At 38.8% G+C, this 27,230-nt stretch overlaps 1 protein-coding gene across 1 annotated transcript in view; it reads right to left on the bottom strand.

Moving 5' to 3' along the window:
- Positions 1–2,576: 2,576 nt before the first annotated feature.
- Positions 2,577–27,230, bottom strand: part of fmn2b (formin 2b) — a 37,900-nt gene continuing 13,246 nt past the window's right edge. Inside the window, exons 5-21 of the mRNA XM_067510087.1 lie at positions 26,147–26,158; positions 25,700–25,758; positions 22,345–23,408; positions 19,445–19,589; positions 17,207–17,294; positions 16,716–16,777; positions 15,441–15,532; positions 15,219–15,348; positions 14,911–15,057; positions 13,654–13,713; positions 13,388–13,508; positions 11,411–11,503; positions 11,141–11,192; positions 9,193–9,342; positions 8,931–9,012; positions 8,176–8,241; positions 2,577–8,053 (exon numbers count right to left, since the gene is read on the bottom strand). Of these exons, the coding sequence (XP_067366188.1) occupies positions 8,215–8,241; positions 8,931–9,012; positions 9,193–9,342; positions 11,141–11,192; positions 11,411–11,503; positions 13,388–13,508; positions 13,654–13,713; positions 14,911–15,057; positions 15,219–15,348; positions 15,441–15,532; positions 16,716–16,777; positions 17,207–17,294; positions 19,445–19,589; positions 22,345–23,408; positions 25,700–25,758; positions 26,147–26,158 (2,384 nt within the window). The 3' untranslated portion in view covers positions 2,577–8,053; positions 8,176–8,214. The remainder of the gene's footprint in view (positions 8,054–8,175; positions 8,242–8,930; positions 9,013–9,192; positions 9,343–11,140; positions 11,193–11,410; positions 11,504–13,387; positions 13,509–13,653; positions 13,714–14,910; positions 15,058–15,218; positions 15,349–15,440; positions 15,533–16,715; positions 16,778–17,206; positions 17,295–19,444; positions 19,590–22,344; positions 23,409–25,699; positions 25,759–26,146; positions 26,159–27,230) is intronic.

Raw genomic sequence — 27,230 nt, 5'->3', positions numbered from 1 at the left:
TTGCTGCTAATTATTGAGACCAGAGCAGAGGGGATAGAGGGAAGGCTACAGGCAAAACAGATCAATGCCAGCACCGTGACAGTTTCAGCTGTGATGACTTTAACAAATTTTTTAAATGAAAGTGCTTTCTTAATAAACTCATGGTGAAGCCAGTGTGCATAGTTTTTTACAAAAGGTTCAGCAATTCTGAATTAAATCTGAATTCTGATGACAGAATTGTTGTCACGGCCGTGACTCCGCTCCGTGTTGTCCTGGTGAGCATCAGTCTCTTCCCTCCGCTCTGATCTCCCTGTCTCTCCCTCCCCACTGCCTATCAGCCTAGATTCCCTACACCTGTTACCTCCTTTTCTTAAACCCTGGTCACCTGTTGTACTCCGCCAGATTATCTTCCTGTTTTCCCCGGAGTGATCTGTCTCTGTGTTACCTGAGGTTTCTATGTGTAAATTATTTCTCTGTTACCTGCTCAGCTGATGCCTTGGTATGTTTGTTTTTTAGTCATGCTGATACTTCGAGGAATTCCTGCTCGTGGACAGTGTACCTCAGATGCCCTGCTGGCTTTCCGAGCAGTGAGTGACTTTACGTTTCAAGTTTTGACTTAAGCACCGTGGATTATTCATAGAAGAAGAGTTTTGCGCAAGCCAGAAGATAAGAGTTGTTTTTGTTGATACTTTCTGTTGATCTTATACTTTGTATGTTTAGTTGGTACTTTGCTAGATTCCTGCTGTATTTTTCTCCCTGGGTTTTTTCCCGGCCGTCCTTAGTTGTCCCGCACCGTTTGGGCTCCACATCACCACCACCCCTCTGCACTCTGGCAAAGTAAGATTCTAGTTACTCCCCAATCTTTCCCCGTGTCGTAGATGGTTTTGCTCACCTCTGTTTTCTCTTCCCCCCCTTAGATCGCTCTACCGCATCCTGGCCATCTCCTTCACTCACTCCAGCCCCGAGTCACCACCCCAGCTACCCCATCCATTGTTTCATTTTCTAAATAAATTAACATTGTCTCCCACTCCTCTGTGTTCTGCTCCTTTTGGGTCCCACTGATTTCTAATCCTGATAATACTGTTCATAGTTTTTGCTTTGATTTGAGATGTTTATTTATCAGGCCTGGTAATAATGTGTGAGTAATCAAGAAAGGATAGAAAGTTGATATTTATGCATATGGAAAAGGCCCTTTTGCTTTTCCCAGTGTCTGTGAATGCTTCTACCTGGTAATAAATGGAGGACCATGCTATGTATGAACCAGACTACATAAGACTCATTCTTTTGCTATCTTCTTTCGATGCGTGTCTCCTGCTGAAAAATGTGATATTGGTAACTGTGAACTACTAGCAGTCGAACTTGACCTGGAGCGATAGTGCCATTGGCAGGAATGGGTCATCCTAAATGCACCCAAGCCACCACCCCAAGACACTCTTCAAAAGAATTTCTGCGACCCATCCCTGTTCCAAAACATCCCTGGTCACACATCTCTATGGATTTTGTGACAACACCATCATCCTCACAGTAGTAGACAGATTTTTCAAGATGGCCCATTTCATCCCTTTTCCCAAACTCCCTTCAGCAAGAAATCTGCAAAACTCCTGGTGAACCACATCTTCTATACTCATGACCTCCCCAAAACTCCACACTGAGAAATTCTCTATCCCCAGTGGCTCTATAGCTGTTGCCTGTTAGTGTGACAGCAGAGCAAGGCTCAGTTTAGTAATTTTTTCTGCCTTACAGTTAGGAGTGAGAGGCAAGAGAAGATCCTTGCTGATTGTCTTTCACCCAATACAAACCAAGGAATGCGTCATTATCATGTTTGACTGGCAGCATGATAACAAACACACTGGGAAATCGCGTTTCACTTTTTCATTTGTATGTGCTGGTATTCAGGACCTAGGAGCGTTTTGGTGTAACATGCAACTGGCAGCTTGCCAGCTGAAAAGGAGAAACTTTTTCTCTTAACTTTTAAAAAAAAAAAAAATTTAGGACAAAGACACATAGCCGACACAATTAGCTAGCAGGTTGCCTGCCAAAACAGAGAGATTTTTAAAAAATATTTTCCTTAATGTTTGTTTTTGTGTTGGGTGTTCTGAAACAATAGAGCTTCTTTTGCTTCATTATTCCGTGTGATTGTAAGCTTGCCAGCCACCGAGTGGGAAACTTTTTAACTGGATTACTCTGTCAGTCTAGCTCTATCAGCTAACAATCATGCAAAGCCAACTGAAGGCAACGTGGTTTTTCCATTTCAGTGGAGACCCCCCCCCCATGACCAAGGCTCACCACCATGCCACTGGAGGACAGAAAAGCATGACTACAGCATGGACATAAGACCCCAAAACCCAGCAAAAAAGTGTGGAACCAATTACAGGGGGAGATGCACCCAGGGAGGCTGCCAACTTGGCAGATACCTGACCTTACTACATGTAAGTGGACAAACAGCATCTCCTACTTTTCACTTACTTTAATTTTTTAGGATATTTTTTTAGGATTTTTCAATGCATCTTGACACAGTAAAGATCAATCACTGATTGCACGCCTACACCAGTGCTTTATACATTACCTGTGAGGCATGGTCAGTCTGTCTTAAAGAAATATCCACATGCCCTGGCCTCAGGAGCTAATTTTCCTTAGATATATTGGATAGTCTCAGGTGAGAGAGAACATATATTTCTCTTCATGTACCCTTTGTCAGCTGTCAGCTTAGTTGGCAAAAAAACCTTTACACACTGTTTCTTGCAGCATCATATACAGAAATGGTCTCTACACAGGTAACAGTCTGCAAACAGCGTATGTATTCCCATTGTGATCACTATTAACTCTCACCCATTACTACTTTGTTTTAAAACATCATAAAAAACAAACTTAAATGTGTGTTGTCTGGATGACAATCAAAGAAATGCTGGAATGAATTACAAATACTGAGATTGAGTTCACTAAAAATTCACTACAAAGTTAACCCCATTTACAAGTTATAAAAGAAGCAGGTCACAGGAACAGCAGCAAAGGAGGCAAAAATATGTGTATCCTATGCCATGGCAGTCAAGAGACCATAAGGGAGGGGGGAAAAAAAATTATTGTCTTTGAAAGACTGTACCTTTGCAATTCACTTATAGTGAATGCCTCATAGATGAGAGTCGGGGGTTAGAAATAAAGTAACCCAATGTCATTCAAACTGGTAAAACAATCTGAGCTGTTTTATTTGTAAAATATTGTGATGTAATATAAGAGTTTTTAGTTATAATGGTAAGGCCTGTAGTAGGTAAACATAACTTATAATATGAACCAAGAAACACATTTCACTTTTTGACAAAAGCCAATGAAAAATGTGGCATGTGGTTTTATGATTATTGTGTTGTACTGTTGACTTGACAATTTTACCTCCTTCATTCCTAACCTGATCTATTACATACAACCAAAAATAATGCAGAATTTATTCATTTTATTTTACATAATAAATTCCTGTTGGGAATATGATGCTAGTAAAAAGATAAGGACTCATGGAAAAAAAAACACAAAATATGTGTCATAATGTGTTTTTGTTTGTTTTTTGCAATTACAATTTATTCTGCAGCAAAATTCTGAACTGTACTTTAATGCACTGTACACATCCATCACACTGCTATCATCCACAAAGATGTGATCAACCAAATGTTGGCGTGCTCTCTCTCTCTCACACACATATACACACACACACACACACACACACACACGCAAACCACTATGTATATCCAGTATGATATGGCATATTGAATACATTAAAATTACACATGTAAGTTTATAGTGACATTCTTCTTTTTGCTTAACAACACTGCTGTAAAAATGAGTTACTGAGTTTGATTTTCAGTCAGGAAAGCATGCTGAGATGCCATTTATTGTGTTAAATGCATGGCTGTTTGGGACATTTCTGTTACTTCCAACACAGCTTGTTGGGGTTGCATTGCTAAATGTCAGCAAATGCAAGTCACTTCAGACCTCTGTTACTTCAGTGGCTGATGTACCTAAAGCTGCTCCAAAGTTGATACATGTAAAATATGTGTAGAAATGTTTAGGGTTTAAACAAACATAGTGCGTAACAATCATGCTGATATCTGACAGTGACCATTAGGTTTCAAAAATACCATATTTAAAATAAATATTTATATATTAAATAGGACTTTGGAAAAAGAATTACTTAGAGATGATGAGTGTGTGTGTGTGACCACTGAGAGTTTGGTTTTAAGTGCATAAAGGGTATTGGCAGTTTATGAAAAACTGCACCTACAGAAGATAAGTAAGTTGTTTTATGAGAGGTCATAGCACAAAAGAAAAGGTGTTTTATATGTTTGTCTTTACACAAACATATAGAGTATAGAGGAAAAGGTATAGGGTTTGTCTAATTATTTTTGCCCGCCCTAACTTTTTAAAAATGTGTTGCTGGCATCAAATTGAAAATTATCATGTATTTTACAAAAAAAATCTAATTTCTCAGTTTTAACATTTGATATGCTGTACTAATATAGATATTAACTAATAAGTAAATTATTGTGATCTTTTTTTTTTTTACATTTTACACAGGGTTCCAAGTTTTTTAAACATGTGATTGTAGATAGAGTTCAGGAGGTGCTTCCAGACCAATTCCAGGACCACTACAGCTAATGACAAGGTAGAGTGGTGAAGGACATGTATGAGAGCTGTAAGACCGTGGTGAGGTGCTGCAGGTGTGACAGAGGAGTTCAAGGTGGAGGTGTATCTGCATCAAGGATCGGCTCTAACCTCCTTCTTGTTTGCTCTGGTTATGGACAGACTGACAGATGAGGTTAGACAGGAATCTCCATGGACTATGATGTTTGCAGATAACATTGTGATTTGTAGTGAGGCCAGGGAGCAGGTGGAGGAAAATCTAGAGAGATGGAGGTCTATTTCGGAAAACAGAGGAATGAAGCTTAGCCGGTACAAGACAGAATACGTGTCAATGAGAGGGACCCAGGTGGAACAATAATGTTACACGGAGCAGAGGTGAGGAAGGTGCAGGACTTTAAGTACTTAGGGTCAACGGTTTAGAGCAATGGAGAGTGTGGAAAAGATGTCAAGAGGCGAGTGCAAGCAAGTTGAAACGGGTGTGTTGTGTAATAGAGTATCAGCGAGAATGAAAGGAAAGATGTTCAAGACGGTGGTGTAGAATGTTTCAAATAAAGCATTGTTGTTTGGCTTAGAGACAGTGGCACTGAAGAAAAGACAGGAGGCAGAGCTGGAGGTAGCAGAGCTTAAGATGTTGAGGTTCTCTTTGGGAGTGATGAGGATGGACAGGATGAGGAATGAGGACATCAGAGGGACAGATCATGTTAGATGTTTTGGAGATAAAGTCAGAGAGGCCAGATTGTGGTGGTTTGGACATGTTCAGAGGAGAAACTGTGAATATATCGGTAGAAGGATGCTGAGGTTGGAGCTGCCAGGCAGGAGGTCTAGAGGAAGAACAAAGAGGAGATTTATGGATGTAGTGAGAGAGGACATGAAGTTAGTTGGTGTGAGAGAAGAGGAAGCAGAGGATAGAGTTAGATGGAGGTTACAAGTAACTTGGTGATATATGAAAAAGCTGTAGTTCTTTTTTAGAAATAAGATTTGTTTTTCTTTTATTGCTATTAAAAAATGCTGATCTCACGTACTTTTTCTCTCTACTCATGATTTTGGAGACATTTTGTATATGAATGGAGCAGTTCAGTGCTTGCACTGGCTGCAGTATACCATCGAGTAGATTTATTACAAATTGTAAGCCTCCCATCAGTGAGAGGCTGACAATTTGTAATAAATGCACACTGTGTGCTCAGGTTGGTTGGCCCTCTCTGACCTTTTGTGTGGCTTTAGTATTGCTACTTCATTCACAGAGACTTTTTCTGTTAAACAAAACTCAATTTTTATACCAAATTTGTTAAAAAAAAGCTGTTGTGCGTGCAAATCCCTTTATTTGAAACATTCTACAAATTCAGCTAACATTATGGGGCCGATATTGGGCAGATTTAAGGCTTTAGTATAGCATTTCTATGCATCTTCAAACTGCTGTTAGGGGAAGGCTAGCTTTTTTGTTGTTGTATCTTAAGTTAATTTGTGTATATTTTATGGTTGTAGATCTAGTTGTAGATGTGAATTTATCATATCTTATTGTCTAATGTGATAAATTTGTATGTAGTATTTGTTTGATGTTTTATGTGCTGCCTCTTTTAGCTAGGACACACTTGATTTTTAATCTCAACGTTTTCCTGTTAAAAGTACAACCCCAATTTCAAAGAAGTTGGGACGATGTGTAAAATCTAAATAACAGAATGCAATGATCACCCCATGTTTTATTCACAATAGAACATAAGCAACATATCAGATGACACTAAGACATTTTATTATTTCATGGAAACTATTAGCTCATTTTAAATTTGATGGCAGCAACACATCTTAAAACAGTTGGAACAGTATGATGTTTACCATTGTGTAGCATCCCCTCTTCTTTTAACTGTAAACATCTGGAAAGTGAGGAGGCCCATTGCTAGAGTTTTAGGAGAGGAATGTTGTGATGCAGGATTCTAGTTACTCAACAATCCACAGCCTTTCTTGTCAAATGTTTGATTTTATGACGTGCCAGATGTTTTCTATTGGTGAACTGTAGGCAGGCCCGTTCAGCACCCGGACTCTTCTCCCGCAAAGCCATGCTGTTGTGATGGATGCAGTATGTGGAAGACATTTATTGTGTTAAATGTCTTGCTGTCATTGCCTCGCTGAAATATCCAGAGGCCTTCCCTGAAGGATACATTGTATGGATGGGAGCATATGTTGCTCTAAAACTTCTATGTACTTTTCAGTACTGATGGTGCCTTTCCAGATGTGTAAGCTGCCCATGCCATAGGCACTAATGCACCCCATACGCTTTCTTGTCCGCTGATGACAAGCTAGATGCTCCCTCTCCTCTTTAATACGCAGGACAGTGTCAATGTTTCCAAAAAGAATTTCAAATTTTGATTCATTTGACCACAGAACAGTTTTCCATTTTGTCTCATACTATTTTAAATGAGCTTTGGCCCAGAGAACACAGCGGCATTTCTGGATCATGTTCATAAATGGCTTCTTCTTTGCATGATACAGAATTAACTTAGATTTGTGGATTGCACAGCAACCTCTGTTCATAGAGAGTGATTTCTGGAGGTGTTCCTGAGCTCATGCAGTGATGTCCAGGGGGGGATGGGATCATCGCAAATTTTTGTAAAGAAACATTTTTCTGAAATTGTTCTATTTTTAGATATAGTTTGTTGCAGATTGATGTAACTATGCTGAGCTTTACATTTGAGAGGCTCTGCCTTTCTGAAATGCTGCTTTTATGCCCAGTCATGTAACTGACCCGTTGCCAGTTAACCTCCTTTTGTTGTTTTGAGATGTGTTGCTGCCATTAAATTCAAAATGAGCACATTTTCAATGAAATTGTAAAATTGCTGTTTTAAAATCTGATATTTTCTGTTGTAAATAAAACATAGATTGAGGAGATTTGCAAATCATTGCATTGTGTTTTTATTTACATTTTATAAATTGTCTAACTTCTTTGGAATTGGGGATGTAAAATTAAAAAAACATGTAGATGATGCAGAAGACCAAAACTGTTGCATTCATTCTTTTAATGTAAAACATTATTTAATCATTAATTCTGTAATACCATCTCTTTTTCTTCTTTTGTAACATTTAGAACTGACAGCTCTGCAACATCTGTTAGCTGCCTTCAGTGGTTTGTAATGTGTGGTTTTAGAGGTTGTGAAGGATTTTGGTATGTGACAGGATTAAGTGCTCAGCATTTTGTTCCTCGAAAACTGAACTATTTCATTACCATTCTACAAAAATGTTTGATTTCTGACATCTGGTTAGTCTATTAATGTGGTAAACACATTCAAGGCTGCACAGATAATAGGATGTCATTTCAGTTAATGCATAATGTATGTATTCTGTCTTGTGATGGTCCCAACAAGACATGTTTTTTGGGGGATTGGTGGCCCTAGAGCGGTGTCCTCCCATGATTCAGGCTTTAGTTATCAGTCAGTCAAAGTCAGGGTGACTGAAGAAACTAGAAAAAATTAAAAAAAATCAGAAGTCAAAATTAGGCTCAGCTGGACAGACAATACACACCCTTTGCATTTGTACTGTTTTTTCCTTTTTTCTTCTCCTATTGATACATGTTTCACTCACCCCTGGTAACATATATGCTGACATAGTGGATTGACTATGTCAGATCTTCATTCCAAGCTTGGCTTTCTATGGGAAAGACAAATCACAGTGACGTTTTTGATTATATGTTCCCAACATCTGAAACATCTCAATTAACATTTGGGTTACTCATATTTAGTCTGATACACTTTGTATACGTAGCAACTATGTAGTAAACTTATGAAAGTGTGCTCAGTAAACTTGAAGAAATATCTAATCGTAAAAAACGTGTGTAAATTAAATTATCAGATGCATTTTCTGTTGATACAGAAAAATAAATCTAACTATGCCTCCCCGTAAAAAATAATTTACACATGAGAAATAGCTCCATAGACTAACTACAATTGGTTAGATTATGTCTTGTGCTGTCCTCATCAAGACAAACACTCTGGTCTTCCCTGCCAGGCCTTCCACACAACATAGCCTCAGCATCAACTTAGGATACAACTGCTGTCAGTTAGAAAACATTTTTTGCCATTTGGTAGCTCACTTGTCAGTTGCTTTGGATCGGAGCATCTAAAAAAATCACTATATATAATGTAATGAAAATAATTTCCAAATTAAGTGACTACAGTAAAATCTGATTGGATCCTTTAAGGAATATGACAAGATATTTCTTGCCAGTTGTTCTTGCTTGTTGTTTGTAAGCCATAAAAAACATGTAATCAGATGTGTCATTTGTAACAGACCAATGTCCTGGCCTTGATTTCAAAAACTAGAAACGAAGGTCAACTTACAATGCCAGAGGCATGTTTAGGTTTGACACTGTAGGAAGCCTTCTCCTTGACCTGACGGAAAGACTCTTCTGCAGCTTTTAACCTGCACAACACTCAATGTTATGAATGCACACACTCCATTTTCACCATTACTCTGACAGTAAAACAAAATCAATTTAGCTTTTCTTAAGTGTACATCATGGCACCTTTTTAAATATAAAAATTAGCAGTATTTTGAATTTATATTATGAGAAAAAGAGAAAGAAAGCAAGAAAGAACATACCTTTCCTTAAGAATAACTTTGTTCTCTTTTTTCCACTGGTCCTTGAAGTCTGAGGAGAACTCATGCCAGATGCAGAAGAACGTATTTGGTGAAACCTCCTTCTCTCCAGCCTTGGCCTTCACTGAGAAGAACACTGTAAGCTCCAGGAACCTGAAAGGACATGAAATTAGTCCCTCTAGGAATTTGCTATGTAAAAATTCCAACAATTAAGAAAAATTCAACCAATCCCTGCTAATTCTGCATTTTCTGCAAAATGACATACACCTATACTCAATTATTCAGACTCACATTCACACTTACAGGCAATCTAGGGTCACCAACATGCATGTCATTGGGCTGTGGGAGGAACCACAGGAAATCTACATAAAAAGCGAGAACATGCAAACTTGACACATAAAGGCCTGTTGTTGCAGTATACATACATACAATATCGCTGTTATTTGCTTAGATTGAAGTCTGAATTAAAAGAAAATCAATCACTGAGTGATACCTCTTAAACCAGTCTTAAATCCCCCTGATGCACTGAGCTACTCTCACCCCTCTCTCTTCGTCTTTCACCCCACATTTATTTGTCAGGATCCCCAACTTCACTTACCCCTTCAAGACTTTCATTTTGAAGCCACTTCCTGTTCATTGTCCCCTATCATTTTTCCCGGCTTTACTAATCACCGGCAATTAGTTGCAACTGCTCTTACCACTCTGTTTATGTACCTCCTCAGTTTCCTCACCAAGCTGCCAGATCATCTGCTTTCTCACCGCAGCTTTCCAGCGTTCATCTCAATCATCTTTGATCATCACGCCATGTTTTTTGACCTGACTGCCGACTACTTTGGTTATGTGAGTAACCCCTCCTTACTGACTCTCTGTTGTCAATCTTATGATGATGTTTATTGATCAGTGATTATATAATACCACTCTAATGCGGAACTCAGACGAGTATCCATCATGTTTTCAAGTTACTTGTATCTAGGACTTCACCAAATGAATATCCACTGAAGATTTTTCATGTGCACCATAGCAAGACATTATCAAGTATCAAGGACTCCGCCTAGTAAATATCCACTGTAAGAATTCTCATACCAATGTTAGGAACTATATTAGTGTCACGTAAGAGATTTATGGCATCCAGAGCTTTGAGACTGTTGCACTAGGGCACTGTATCACGAAAGGGATTTTGGACTTTGCATATTATACAACTAAAGGGATTCTGGAATTTGCATATTATATCACTAATTGGTTTCACCTCTCAACTGTTTGTTGGGTTTCCTCAATATATCTTTATAATCGTCATTCTGTAAAGTGCCTTGAGAAGACTTTGTTGTGGATCGGCACAATATAAATAAAGTTGAAGTGTGTTGAATTGAGAAATTAGATTGGTCTGCTGCTACATGGATCAACATATTTCCAGTAACCAGGTTTCATAAGTGCATTTGAACTTCTTCTTTGATTAATAGTGATTTCTGGTTACTCTTAGGAACCTGGTTATTTAAGCATGGAAACACAATCCTTATGCTGAAATGTCAAATTTTTATTGTTAAATGTATGTTACTGCTTGTCCTGTTATGCACATGCAGCTCAGGGCATTTACGTGACAAAGGATGGACACGGTCTAGGAGAAATCTACCTGGTGAAATTAAATTACTTGAATCCCTTACCCTAATTTTGGAACCCAGCATTCTTGATAAAGCCATCTGAAACCTGGTTACTTAAAGTGCACATAAATGCACCGATAGAACTTTTGGCCACCAGGGATCTTGTCCCAAGGTGAGAGTACTTGTTGGATTAATTCATTTAGATACTGCAAGCATGAATTAGTTATCATCTGTGGTATCAGGTTATTACTGAAAAACATAAGGAATACAGACCAGTAGCTTTACAGAATGCAGTCTGCTGACCCTCTAATTTACAAACACCAAATAGCAATGTCATAAAAGATAAAGGTTCTTACAGTCTGTGAGTGCTGCTGAGTTGATCTTCCAAGGTCTCCAGTTCATTTTTAGCTAAGAAAGGAAGGACAAATACAACAGGTCACAACAAATAATGGAACATGATAAAGTATTTGGGTTTATTTTTACCACCTACAGCATGTATAGCAGTATTCTAGACTCATAGTTCAAAGATTGTTAATGGGTTTTGTTTACAGTTTCAGGTGTTGTCTAGGAATAGGAGTATCCAATATGTGGATGTTTGCTTTTGTGTTAGGGAACATAGTTTTTACCTTGTGTGAGGAAATCCTCCATCTTATCTTTGAAAGGCTGCAAGTTATCATCATCTGCGACCTGGCAGACCTTTTCCACTTCTGATGTACATACTGACAAAATAATGAAGAACAATACAGTCAGCTTTTTTCTAAAAAATCTCATCTGAAAGACCTCAGTCATAACCAACTGGTGGGCACTTTAAGGATTTATTGTAACTTCTGTGGAGTCACTCACACCTTGAAGGTTGTATGCTGGTTGTGATGTCCTAGATGGGCATTATGTGTGTTGTTAGAATAGTATAAGTTGGATGATTGGATGTCCAAATGCCTGGGGTTAGTCCAGTGTTCACCAAATAGCACTTGCTTTACATAAGTAGAATGTAAACACAAGTATGCAAAATGCAGTGTGGCAAATTTATAGTTATCTGGGTGGTTAGATGCTCTGATGCTGTGAAAACCAGGAAGTTTAATGAAACACGTGAGCTATTGCATTATAGAAATATGGCCACATTGCTGATGATTGTTACATTTCCCCTGAAGTTCTCTGGTTTCTACCTATTTTAATACTTTTTAATATCACGAGCGGCCATTTATTTTATAAATGAATCACAAATGGTACTTGGCACCAGAGCACAGAATATGTGTGTGAATACGTGCAACAGCATTTATAAACTGTAGTGATAGAGGTTCTCAGGTCAGTTCTTTAGGTCAAATTTGTAATACCACAAAGATGTTTACCCTTAAGAAACAGGCTATATACCAAGGGCCTATAAGGTTGCTGTAATCAAACCCCTACTTAAAAAACCTTGTCTTAACCCAGGTGTTTTAGCCAGTTACAAACTGATAGCTCCCCTTTATTTCTAAAATTCGAAAAAAGTAGTTCCAAAGCAAATATATAACAACTTTTACAGGAATAACTTGTTTCAAGATTTTCACTCCAAATTCAAAGTGCATCATAGTACAGAAACAGCACTAGTAAAAGTCAACAACGTTCTTCTCTTGGCTTCAGATACTGGACTCATCTCTATATTCGTCTTGTTAAATCTTAGTGGTGCATTTGCATCTCCCTCTCTCTCGCTCTCTCTGTAACCTTCTGCAGGAGTCCCCAGCTTTGTAACTGTGTGTTTCCAGTGTGTCCACTGTTCCTACCAACCATGTGGCTTCTTGTTACTCTTTTCTTTTCTCTCTCCACTGTCCACTCACCCCAACGGGTCAATGGAGATGGCTGCCCTCCTTGAGCCTGGTTCTGCTGGAGGTTTCTTCTGTTAAAGGGAGTTTCACCTCTCCACTGTTGCCTAGGGCTTGTTCATGGGGGGTTTCTTGGGTTTTCTCTATATACCTGTATAGTCTTGACTTTATTATGTGAAGGGCCTTGAGATGACTTTGTTGTGAAATAGCGCTATAACTATGTTGAAGTGGAATTAAATTCTATTGAAAGTACAGCATTAATCTCAGGAATGTAGAGAATTCAAATTAACAGGAAGCAGAAAGTAGAAATGCTCAGGTAAAGTAGGAATAACTCAAAGTTGTACTCAAATCTATTTTTTTTATATTTTATGCTACAAACCTTATAGTGGAGAAGAGCGATGCAGCCTCTTCTGATCCAGATTTAGACCATTGGCTGCAGGTCAGAGATATTCTCTGACCTGCTTCACCCTTACAAAAGTTGATTTGGTAGCATTACTTAAATATAGTATTTAAGGAAATTCACTTAGTTACCACCACTGTTTGTAAACAGGCACTGGCGATATAAAAGTACACAACAGATACAAAGCCCCACATGGTGGGGAAAAGTAAATTAATATTTATCCCACTTTATCCAACTTTACTGGACATGATTAGTTACACTACACAAAGCTAAAATATAGGAAGCATTGAGGAAATTTTGTCATCACTGACAGATGACATTTACATTTGGTGAAACAACCACAGAGATCAAAAAGAATTATATCGTGTTGGACAGTATTTATGTGTGTTTGTGTGTATGTGTGTTACCCCTGAGGTCCTTCCTGAGACGGGTCAGGTCTTTCTGAAAGTCATCAAGCTTCATCTGTGAAGCCTGGAACAAGTCATGGGGCTCAGGGAGTGGATACACACACGACTCCCGGCCAGCATCCTAATGACAGAGAGACAAACACATTATTAATTATTTTTCATTAGTTTGCTTGCTGAAATACGCACTCATCTTAACTCTGAATATGAGCTACAAATGAAAGGAGAAGAGTACAGTGCATGGAAGGATGTATGACAAAACAGCTTACCTCGTCAAAGTGTCTGAGGTAGTATGCCACAGTGAAACACAGAAGACTTTTTGTGCTGTCCTACATGTGCAGAATAAATAAAAAAAACGTGTAAGTCTGTGATCTGTGCGATTTTTCAGCATTTCTTTAACACAGCTAACAAAAGGTACCTGAGCACTCATCATCCAACTGACTACTGACACTGACTCATGCATAGTTTAAAAATGGTCTAAGTTGACGCAGCAGCAATATATATATTAAGTAAAGATATCATATATTTTTTAATTAGACCTTTAATTGACTCGCCCACATTAGCTATAATGTAAGTCAGAGATTTGAATGCATCATACTAGTAACAGCTAATGTGGGCTGGAGCATGCCATGATCACCAAACCCACCAAAAGCATTGAATTTTAAGCAGTGGTTGTTTCTAACTTCTAGCCTACCATCATGTTTTCTATGGGTTTTATAGATGCCAGATCACCTAAAGGTTTATCGTTCTAAAACAGATTCCATCCTTTCTCTTTCTATTGCTCTTCACATTTCCCCCAGAGTAAAGTCTATTGATAGTCTATTGTGTCATTAGTATCACCCCTTCTATCAGGGAATCCAGGATGAACTCGTCTTGTCATTGCCCTTTTCGCATACTTCAATTTGACCATGTCTCCTGAGCACAAATCAATGGGCATATCCTCTGCAAACGTTTTAAATTGCTATTTAATGGCCAACAAATTTCTCATCAGGGAGAAAAAACATTATTAGCACTATCTAAGCCCAGACAATTCCTGACCTGTTTGGACACTGAGATTATTTCTTACTTTGTCCAATGTTAGTCCAGTGATATCTAAATGATAGACTGCTGCTTTTATTATTATTTGTATTCTGTTTTAGATTTAACATCCATTGTAGCATTTATTATGTAATACATTTCTTCAAATCACCAATTACATTTTCCTCACTTGCCCTGTTTCATTCCTTGGTGATTTGTTTTCCTGTGCAGATTCTTTCTTCATTTTCTTCTCTGATTTACCATGTTTATAGCTCCTGAACCTTACTCTGCATTTTTATCTGCTGCATGTGTTTTTTACTTTTTACTACAGCATATCCACCATAAACCACACTGTGATTTCCATCACAGTTACAGCACTTGGTAATGATGAACATGTGAAAAATACCAAATAAAAAGCAAATTCTTCAGATTTTATGTGATGTATTGGCTACTGTTCATATCTATTTACTTTTAATATTTTTTTTCAGCATCAGTCCATCTTTACTCACAGTGCTCTTGACATCTTTGAGTTTGGGCAGAATGTCAAGGGTAAACCCATCAGCTTGGCCCCTGGTTCGATTTCCACCATTCATGAAGTTACCAAAGGCCAGAACAAGACCTAGAATCTGCTTCACTTTCTTATTGTCCCGCAATGCCTGATAGGATAGGAGACAAAGATTCAGGGAACACACATCTGAAGGTTTTTGTTTGTTTGTTTGTTTGTTTCCTGTTTTTTTGATCCTGCACAGGGTCAGTACCTGCTGTTGTCTGATTGGGCATGTTATAAGTGGTCATTAACAAGCAGGGTTTGACTCACCTTACACACTCTCTGCAGCGTGTCCAGTTTTCTTGTTAGAGATGACATGCACTCAGAGAAGCTAGACTGGAAGAGGATGCAAAAGACTCTGCTGGAGAAGTTTGGGATCAGGGAGAGCTGGTAGAGAAATCTGCAACAAATTACAAATACAGGCTGCAATGCCTATTTACAGAGTGACACAATACATTTAGCAATACAGAAGTGTCAGGAGCAAAAACTTACTGCTCAGGTTTGTCCAGAGGTTTAGCATTATCTTTGTCTTTAGAAGACTTTATGTGCTTATCAATCTTGTCCAGCTCCTCCTGCTGCGCCCTCTGAGGAAGACACGCAAGACATGGCTCCTGCTCTGTCCTAATACACACTCAGAAAGAAGACTATAGAAGGAGTCCATTTCTGCCCCCCAAGGTACAATCTATAGTAATGTATCCCCTAGCGCAAATTATTGGACTTTAAGGTAACTATATATACATTTTAAAGTGGATTTGTGGATACGAAAATTTGCTACTATAATTATTAAGTCAATAATGCAATTATCGTTAACTAAGTTAAATTAAAAGCAATGACATTAAAGCACTGAAGTGGCACGGTGCTGAATAATCAGTACAACTATTACCACAAAGGTACAAATAAGCACCCAATGTGAAGGGTACAATGTATACTATAAATGAAAGTCCTTCAGAGCATTGTTCACTTACTGTACAGCCACTGTGTTAATACACTGTTATTACTGTGAGTAATGCAGCATGTGCCCTAGCTCGTGCCTGTCAGGTTACATATGAATAGCTTTATTTGGACACTGCATAGTATTGTTTGGACTGTATAGTTGGTCAATGTGGCATAAATTTCCTTATCATCTTCATAAGCATCATCTACTCAGGTTTTCAACCTTGGTAGCCAAAGTTCATGATACTAAACCATTAGCTTCTGCATGGCAACAAAACCTGTGACTCTAAACTAAACAGATATCCTGCCACGTTTTAACCTTCATTAGCCGTTACAGGAAAGGACCAGCAGCTTCAGATGCTGCAAGCACAACCTGGATTAATATTATATGACCACTTGCTATTATTTCAAGGAACCAGTCAGTCAGAGAAATTAACTGCCCACTTATTGTGAAATCTGATTCCCGTGTGCACCAAAACTATACTCTGTACATTTCCTCAAATTCAAAAAATTCTATAATTGACAGTATTTTTTTCAGTATATGTTACGTAAAATGTTACAACAGCTGGTAAACTTCCGCTCTATGCTGCTTGTGTATTATGTGATGTACTGAGTTAGAATGTAGAGTAAATGACTTAGTAACTCAGTAATGCACCATATACAAGATATACTGTACTATATGTTGCGAGACAGATAATACGTGACTGCGTACTGTACTGTGTACCATGATTGCATGGTACACAGTACATGCCCCCTCCCCCTATGTATTTATCATCATTTTGAGCCTGGTAGGCCCATTCAGTAATTTGCACGACTGTGAAGTGTGTTTCTCACATTTTCATAAAGTGCTTGCAGGGTCTCTAGGTCCACTACTGTGTTATCCAAGTTCAGGATGGCTAAAACAAATACAGAGGCAATGAGAAAGAGAGAGTGAGAGACAGAGAACCTAATCAAAGCTAATATAAAGGTTATATGCATCCACACACACAGAAATACACACACCAAACATCATTAGCCGGTGCAGAAAAGTCTATTAAAAGATTTGCTTAAAGACATCTTCCTCTTTAGGATAACTAGGATCATAATTACTACCAATTAATGGAATCAACCAATACCAAAAGAAGAAAAAAACAATACAACTGGCCTGAAGACATGCATTGAGAGGAGTTTTGGTCATGACTAGATGACTAGGCTTTCACTGATTTCACAGTATGTACACAGACATAAAAAGTAAGGTTGATGCCACAAAGAACAAGAAATATCATTTGCTGTGTAGTTATCAAGCTACAACAGGAACTGCAGACATCTTGAATTGATGAACTCACCATGTTGGATGTCTTTCATGTCAAGATGCAGGGAAGACATGAGGATTCCTACTGCCTGAGAACGTTTGTTGTTTAGGACCTTCACAACCTAAAAAAAAAATACCAGGTTGGGTTCTAAAGCTCAGATGTCATTTTAACATTGTTGCACATCCCATGTGCCAAATGCTGTATTGCTTTACATGTAATTTTGTTTGTAACTGATATTATACTGACGATGATCCTGCATCTGCAAAAAAATTGTTTACAGTGGTTAAATATGGTATTTGGCAGTAACAAATATATCATAGAATGAAACGGTCTGAATGGTCAGCACTTATATAGTGCTGACCATTCAGACCTTATGAAATGAAGTTCTTTACAAAAATGCTTTTCATTCAACCAGTCTCACACACAGTTATATGGATTATGACAGGGCTGAAATAAAGAGCACTAGTCTGAACCACTGGGGAGCAACTTGGGGTTCAGTGTGTTGCACAAGGACCCAGTAGAAGTAGCTGGGAATCAAACAACTGACCCTGCAATTAGTGGAAGACTGTTCTACCTCTTGTATGTTAACAATTCTAAAAGTAGCACCTGAAGTTTAGGATGTATCTGGTAATAGTTGCCAAAATGGTTAGTAATCCCCCCCACCTAAATAATTTATACTAATGGTAATTAATGTGCTTTCAGTACCTGGTGTCCAGCATTAATTTCACTACAATAATATCATTCGACATTTCCAGTAGCTGTTGATCAGTCCTGCACATCAACGTGGAGGGGTTTTAGTCCTTTACTCCTTACATAACTTCTTCAGCTCTGGAATTTCAGTTTCCTTCCATGAACTGTTTGTTTCAGGTCCTTCCACAGCGGTTCTATAGGATTAAGGTTATGACTTTGACTCATTGACTCTTCTGGAAAAAGAAAAAGAATCTTTATTGGTTTTCACTGAGTAAATATACATGGTAAAGTAAAACCTAATCCATCCTCCTGGGCAGAGCTGTGGGTAGCCACAGGCAGCACCAAGGTGCTGTGTTGCCTTTAAATATAAACCTGGTACTTGGGCTGGGACTTAATCTTGCAGGTTTCTCCATCCCGACATAATGGTTATTGAGCCACCAGGCCCTCAAACAATCATTTGTGATCAGACTTTTATAGTAAAGACCCAGTTTTTCCTTCTTTAAAAAAGGCAGAGCCTCTCAGATCCATATCTAATTGCCACATTACATTGATTTAAACACCTGATTCTAATTTCCCCTTTAAATAAATTGAGAATCCTAGAGGTTGGCATGTTGTTGGATGTATTTATTAGTCCACTAACTATCCTTTGTGCTTTATTAAAATTTTCAGACATGTTTAGTTCTAAACAAAGGGATTCTATAGGCAAAACTCAATATCATATGTAATGTAATGTAACTTCTGGTGTACCAGGCTAACAAGTCTCAAAATATGTTGAAATTAGCGCCAGAATGAATAGTATTATGAATTAAGAGTGTACTTTTGAGTATTAATGATTCTATTGGTTCAGACAATATCGCATACATCTCAATGTTTACAGTACATGAAGCTCATTATGGTAAATGGTCTGCACTTATATAGCGCTTTTCTAGCTAGTGGTGCTCCAAGCACTTTACACGGCTTCTCATTCACCAATTTGCACTCACAATCACCCACACACTCACAAATCAATTGGTGCTAGCCAACATTTAACAGGAGCAACTAAGTTGGGTTTCTGGGGGATTGGTGGACGACCGCTCTACCTCCTGCGCCACAGTCAACCACCATTATCCCACCTTACTTACCATCTTTCCTCGCACGTTATAAACAACTGGAACCAAAATGTCCAACTTGGATTCACTATTCCATAATACTTTACCACTGATCTTCACTCTAATCTTTGTGAGCTTTTGCATAAATCAAGCATTTTCTCCCTGTTCCCCATCTGTAAAGGTGGTTTCTAGGGTTTCCACAAAAAACATTCCTTATCAAGCTTTTTCAGACTGTGGAAAGATCAAGTTGGCATCCAGGTAAAACTAGTCTATTTTTGAGGTCTCAGAAAGAAACTACAGAAGCAGTTTTTTTTTTTTTACTACTGTGTACATAATTATTATATTTTCTTGCCGCATTCTAATAAATTGTAATATTTATGTGTATGTGATCATACTGTGTATGATCACTATGGCATTGCTAATAGACAAAATCTAATGGTGGCCTAATACGTTTGTACAGTAATATGTGTAAAAAACACAGGTAAACACAGACCTGTTTGGCCTTGGACTTGGTGATGGTGTCAGAGAGCGGCTGCTTCTTCTCCTTTACAGCTGTTTTTGAGAACAATTCTACAAACTCCTCAAACTCCACTTCAGGTTCTTCAATTGTTTCCCACACCAATGAAGAAGACACCTCCCTGAGAAACACAAACAAGCACTTACAAAATCTAAAAAAATAAGTTTTGTTTTCAGTTAGTTAGAATTGTCCCCCTGGTCTTACTGGCCTCAAAATTGTGTTGCAGTTTTACACACATTTGCATTAAGTCTGTGGGTCATCCATTGCACACCCTGTCGGAAATCTGACCAAACAGCTCATCTCAGCATTGTTACTGACAAAGAATATTACACTATGGATGTATTTATTTTTTTATATTCAAATTGGGTGTTTAGTTCTGAAAGCTCAACAAACTGTGATGCTGCTGCTGAGCTGGAAATGCTATTTTATCAGCCTTGTTGATGTCAGTCCATCTAATGTTTTCCCACTATTCATTGTGGCATTTGGATCGACCCACTGACCCTGTGGTCCGTGGACGACTGCCTTTACCAACTGAGCTACAGGCACCCCTTAGAGCTAACTTTAATTATCTCATCTAAACCAACAACCTATTTTCTAGGCCCTATTCCCACTAAACTGCTCAAGGAAGCTTAATAGGTACATTTGTCTTGACCCAGGTGTTTTAGCCAATTACAGACCAATTTCTAATTTCCCATTTATTTCTGAAATCCTTGAAAAAGTAGTGGCAAAACAATTATGTGACCACCTTTACAGGATAAAGACTTTCAGTCAGGATTTAAAGTTCATCATAGTACAGAAACAGCACTGGTAAAAGTCACCAGCGATCTTCTAATAGCATCAGATAATGGACTCATCTTTATACTTGTTCTGTTAGAGCTTAGTGCCGCATTCAACACCATTGATCAAACATTTTATTACAGAGACTAGAACATGAAATTGGGATTAAAGGAACTGCACTAGGTTGCACTGCACTGGTTTAGATCTCATCTATCTGATAGACTTCAATTTGTTCATGTTAATGATGAATCCTCCATGCACACAAAGGTTATCTATGGAGTTCCACAAGGCTCTGTGTTAGGACCAATACTTTTTACTTTATATATGTCTCCTTTAGGCAACATTATTAGAAAACACTCTATAAATTTCTATTGCTATGCTGATGATACTGAGCTAAATCTATCTATGGAACGAGAGGAAAAAAATCAGTTAATCAAGCTTCAAGCATGCTAACAAGACATAAAGGCCTGGATGTCCCATATTTTTTTTACTTCTAAACTCAGACAAAACTGAAGTCACAGTATTTGGGCCCCAGAGACATGATGTCCAACCGTATTGTTACTCTAGATGGCATAACTCGTGGCTCCAGTTCTACTGCAAGGAACCTTGCAGTTATTTTTGATCAGGATTTGTCCTTTAACTCACATATAAAACAAATCTGTAGAACAGCCTTCTTCCATCTACGGAACATTGCCAAAATTAGGAGCATCCTGTCTCAAAGTGATGCCGAAAAACTAGTCCATGCTTTTGTTACTTCTAGGTTGGAATACAGTAATTCCCTACTTTCAGGATGCCCCAGTAACTCCCTGAAGAGCCTGCAATTAATCCAAAATACTGCAGCAAGAGTGCTGACTTGAATTAGCAAGAGAGATCATATTTCACCTTCACTAGCTTCTCTCCATTGGCTTCCCATTAAATTTAGAATAGAATCTAAAACCCTGCTTTTTACACATAAAGATCTGAATGGTCAGACTCCATCATATATAGACAATCTCATAGCACCCTATTATCCCAGTAGACCACTTCGATCTCAGGTTCCAAAGGTAGAATGGGAGGCAGAGCCTTTAGCTATCAAGCTCCTCTCCTGTGGAACCAGCTCACAGTTCTGATTTGGGAAGCAGACACCTTTTCTACTTTTAAGTCTAGGCTCAAAACGTTCCTCTTTGATAAAGCTTATACTTAGTTATAGTTATGCTGCTATAGGCTTAGACTGCTCACTTCAAAATTGTCACCACTGTATGACATTAACACTGTGTGTATTCTCCTGTAGTACCTTCTCCGTCTCCCTCTCGCTGTTTTCCAGTGTGCAGATGGTTGACCTGTCTATATGTTACTGTGCATTGCCACCTGGTTGGTTTCCATTACCTAGACTTTCAATAAACCTCATCCACTGTGCCTACCTCTGTGATGTATGTTTGGGTCCTTTCTACCAGTTGTTTTACAACATAATCTGTGACAAGCAAATTTGTGGTCTTTACTATGTTAACTTATTTGTACTCTTTGAGTTTATCCACTGGAGCACAGTTCAGATGACATTAGGGTGGATTATAATGGGTCACCATAGGCTTTTTAAACATAATACAGCAGCCTCATTACAGATACAGAATTTGATAAATGAAGAACGCAAGAGGCAAAACCAGTGTCAACAGAAATCTATTACCCACCAGTCATTAAACCTACAGTACTTTTACTTTTTGAGAAGTGGTTTCAGTGGCTGCTACTCCTCCTCTGAGGAGATCTAAAAATTTGTACAAAGGAAATAACATATCCAATAAAATGAATGTGCTTAGATTACATTAAACCCATAAATATTTTGGATTACATTTACAAATTATAGCTTCTTGTGTAACTAAATCCTCAGACTTTCCAATTACTGCAGGTTTACATTAAATTTCACATTATCACAGATTTTCTGTGTCATATTAAACATAATGGCACCAATCTTATCTTATTATGTTATGGGTTTTGATTTTAACAATCAACTTAAAACTATTAAATTATTACTTTCACATATTACATCATACTAGGAATGGGAGATGGAAGATGAGAAAAAAGGATTATTTCATGGCACTCATGGCTACACTTGTTACCATCTTTACTTTTTGGTGTGCAGCTGGATCCTGGTCCAGTATAGAGGCTTCATAGGTCTGGGTGGCTCAACCACAGCCTTCCTGGGTGGTTTCTCCTGAGTCAGACCCACAGCATAAAGCCCCACTGGCAGCAGAGGAGGGAGGCAGCCCATAGCCCCTATTGGAGCTGAAATAGCACAAATGGTTCCTGGTGGAGGCGGAGGAGGAGGAGGCCCACACCCTGGAGGGGGTGGTGGTGGTAGTGGTGGAGGAGGTTGACCTCCAAATCCTGGTAGCAGAGGTGGGGGAGGAGGAGGAGGAGGGACTCCTGAAACAGGTTGCACTGACCCTGGTAAGGGTGGAGGAGGAGGTGGGGGTGGAGGAGCTGGCATTGATTCTCCTGGTAAGGGTGGAGGAGGAGGTGGGGGTGGACGACCTGGCATTGATTCTCCTGGTAAGGGTGGAGGAGGAGGTGGGGGTGGAGGAGCTGACATTGATTCTCCTGGTAAGGGTGGAGGAGGAGGTGGGGGTGGACGACCTGGCATTGATTCTCCTGGTAAGGGTGGAGGAGGAGGTGGGGGTGGAGGAGCTGACATTGAGCATACTGGTAAGGGTGGAGGAGGTGGTGGTGGAGGAGGGGGTACCACAGTCTGACCTTGATGAGGAGGTACTGCTCCTCCTGTTAAGGAAGTCAAAGCTGGAGGCTGCTGCTGACATGAACACGGAAAACCCTCAAGTTTGGGTGGGGGCTGCAGGAATCTGTTATCTCCATCCAACCCACTACAAGGCACTTTGAACTTAAAGCTGTCATCCATAGGCGAGGTCTGAACTGACTTGGCCTCCAGGCAGCCCTGCGAGAGACCGGCCTCTGTCTGCAAGTGAGCATCACACATGGCCCTCAGCAGGCCCTCCTCTCCTCCACACTCCTTGTCTGTGGTGAAGGTGGGGGATTTCATACTGTCCCTGTCCAGCAGAGGAGGCTGTCGCTCTAACTCAGCAATCTTGGTTCTCAGGTCCTCTATGGTTTGCTCCAGCTGCTGAATGACACTGACATGTTTTTCCTTCAGTTTTGCTGAAGGAACAACACATTGCTCCTGTAATAAGAGATGACAAAAGAGAACAGAAAATGTAATATGGAAAATAGCTATAGAACTATAGAAAAATCAGAAAGTAGTGCTACCACTCCTACTGAAAGATTACACATTTAGGTCCTCTTTTTAGAAATAATTACCAACATGACGGTGGATAGCAATGGGCAAGAAGCTCTGTATGAAAAGATTGTTCATATTTACCAATGTGTTCGTCATAAACAATTTGTATTGATCAGTATCTATTGAAGGGTTTAGAGAATACAGAGAAATTTCTGTATTCCAAGGACAATGCCAAAAACCAATACCAATAATAAGGTCTTCAGGCAGCAAAAACAGACATGACTCTGCAGTAGAGGTCACTGCATTAGCTTAGAAACATATCTGAACACAGTTTAACCAATGCCATATAAAACTACAAGATCTAAAAACACAACCACCTTTTCTGAGCCTGAGCTCATTTAAAATGGACTGAGGTGAAGTGGAAAACTGTCCTGTGAGGGCGACTGTGGCACAGGAAGGTAGAGCGGTTGTCCACCAATCTCACAGTTGTTGGTTCAATCCCTGGGTCCTCCGGTCACATGTCGAAGTGTCCTTGAGCAAGAAACTGAACCCCAACTTAGTTGCTCCTGGTGTGTGTGTGATTGTGAGTGTGAATGGGTGAATAAGAAGCAGTTTAAAGTGCTTTGAATGCCAATAGCTAGAAAAGTGCTATATAAGTGCAGACCATTTATCTAATGAATCAAAATTTGAAATTCTGTTAGGAAATTATGCTTCATACTAATGTGGAGAGGAACCATCTGACTTCTTGTATGTAATATGTGATGGTGAGTGGGGGGCTCAGTAATGCACACAGCATGGGTAATTTGCACATTTGTGAGGGCTCCATTGAGGCTAAATGATTGTAAATGGTCTGCACTTATATAGCTTATCTACCTATTGGCATTCAAAGTGCTTTACACTGATTCTGCTTCACCCATTCGCACTCACATTCACACACACACCGATGGGGGAGGTGCTATGCAGCTGGTCAACACTCAACAGTTGAACCTAAGTTGGGGTTCAAGGACATTTGTGATCGAAAGAGCCAGGGATCCAACAACTGCACCATTTGTAGATGAGCGCTCTACCTTTCTGCGCCACAGTCTGCCTGAATATAGTGCTATAAATTTTTTCAATTTCGTTATGCTGCAACCTATCTAAATTCAGTACCACATGATCACAAAACAGAATTTTAGAAATTTCTGTAAATTTATTAAAAACAAAAGTCTAAAATATTATGCACACATAAATATTCAGACATTTGCAACAATGTAACTTAGGTGCCTCTAATTTCTCTTGATCGTTGCTGAGATTTTTCTACACCTTGACTGGAGTCTAAAAGTGCTAAATTAAAATGATTTGACATGACTTTGAAAGGCACACACCTCTCTATAGAAGGCCTCACAGCTGACAATGCATACTGTATCAAAGCAAAAGTCATGAGGTTAAATGAGAGTTCAGAGACATGATTTTTGCAAGGCACAGATCTGGGGAAGGCTCCGAACCAATTTCTGGCACACAGAGGGTTTAAAAGAGCACAGTGGACTCCATAATTCTCAAATTAAAGACGTTTGGCACAACCAGGACTCTACCAAGAGCTGGTAACCTGGCCAGACTGGGGGAGCTGCTATGCAGTTTGCCAACAGTCACTTGGAGTATGTAAGTTGGGGTTGTGTGTCTTGTTCAAGGATACTTCAATTGATCAAGCTAACAACTGTGGGATTGGTGGACAACCACTTTATCTCCTGCACCACAGTCAACCCTGTACAGTATTTGTTTAAAACAACATATGCTGCCATCCATATAAAACCTTGCTTATTTTAGCAACACAATGTCAAACCACACAACTGCACATATTCCAGCATCATGGCCCTGTAGTAAAAGAGTCCAGGTACTAAACTGACCTGTGTGCAGTCCAAAGTTTACACACTAAAAACATTTATAGGATTATGATGGGGAAATATGACAGGGGCCATTTTTAAATATATATGTTCTACATTATTCGTCTTTGCAATCAATCTTTACAAAAAAAACAACAACAACATGCCAACCATTGGTATTATATTTGGAATTTTAAAACATTTGTTTTTAATCTTAAAATTTATTACATTTGTTATGTTGGTTTAGTTGTCATTAGTTTCAAAACAAGACATATTCATTTTAGTTTTATGTCTTTAGAGTGAATTAAATTTACATTTTTATTAACACTTTCAGCCTAAGGTTTATGTTAAGTAAAGAATATTAAAGTAACTAACCTGATATTCTTGGACCTCCTTCGGTGGCTGCTTTGAACCTGAGAATGCTGCATGGTGTTCTAAACAAAGAGGCACATTAGCAGATCAGTGGGATACAGTACAACAGAAAATGCGGCTGGAAGTACAGAAAAATGTAACTTAAAAACTGTGGAAGCAAGGATGTAAATGCATCCTGTGATGTGCATTTATTATATTCCTCAGAACTAATTTTGTACACACAATTAAATGCTTTTGATTCTTTCGATTTGCATAGGTTATTATAATTAAATAAGGCTCAAACTCAGCAATACAGTACATTATATTTCTAATTCTGGCATACAAGCCGACAAATCTTCACCTGGGGCCTAACACCAAAAGAAATCTGCTAGTGCCTGCACATTCCCAGGATTTAAATCAGCAGAAATACAGCTCACAATAACAAAAATGACTACAGAAATGACTACTGACCTTGATTGTTGTCTTCACACACAGAGGGATGAAGATAATTGAAAAGATATTATGGGAAATAGAGAGAGAAGAATACAAAGGTCAGGTACCTTGCATCTTCATCACTATTATTTTATCAGGTGTTTCTAGTGTTACAGTATCATCCCGCTGAGTGGCAAGTTATTGATCATTATCATGATATATGTTTTGGCAGATCATCTGCTTCCTACTAGTTATAGTTATTACGATAGGAATTGTGGAAAATTGATGCATTTGATGACATTTATATAAAGTGTTGGCAGTGCAGAAGGTCGGGCAGATGGTTGGAAAAGTAAAGTAGCAACTTTGAGTAAAAAAATCTTTGTTGTTGTTGTATTTTAGTCAACCCCACAATTTTTCCTTTCCCTAACCATCTTGTTTTTGTGCCTAAATGGAACAAAAAGTATGTATTTTTTATGCCAAAATAAAATGGCATTGGTAGCCTACTTGCTAGCACGATGTGCTGTCCAACCCAACATGTTAACATTCCACAGCATCAGATAATGAGAGTTCCTAAGGCATCGAATTGTGCTGGCTTTTGAAGTACTTTGGCATATGATATTGATGATACCCTTTGACGCTACTATTGAACTATTTGACACCATGGGGACAACGGCCCCTGATATTTATGGTACAGGTATACTATGACATCAGTATTAGACGATACAACACAATGTCACATGTACTTCATACAGTATAGTAACCAGTCATGCCATATTTTGTTACAATTATCATTAAAGTCAAACCCCAGTCTCCTGTAGAAAAGTCCTGTCTTGTTAGATATTGGGTTCAAAAGACTAGGACAGCCAGCCCGAAAATGTAATGCTTTCGGCCACACGTAGCCAGTAAAGAGACATTAAAAGTAAAACAGTAAAAACATGTTTGTTTATGGTTAATTATAAAGCACATTTACATCAGGTTATAGGATTTAAAGTTTCTGCATTCCAGATGCAAAGTAAGTGGAAGATGGAGGTCACACAAAAACGGTCACCTCGAATATAATTTTGCTACTTCTACCACTGTCCGTATGTCTCCCCTTATACATACATTTTTAATGTTTTTATTA

Source organism: Channa argus, chromosome 7, assembly GCF_033026475.1.
Source record: "Channa argus isolate prfri chromosome 7, Channa argus male v1.0, whole genome shotgun sequence".
In the NCBI taxonomy this organism is placed as follows: domain Eukaryota; kingdom Metazoa; phylum Chordata; class Actinopteri; order Anabantiformes; family Channidae; genus Channa; species Channa argus.
Note: the sequence above shows the minus strand (reverse complement) of the source record. Positions and strands in the feature narration are given on the sequence as shown.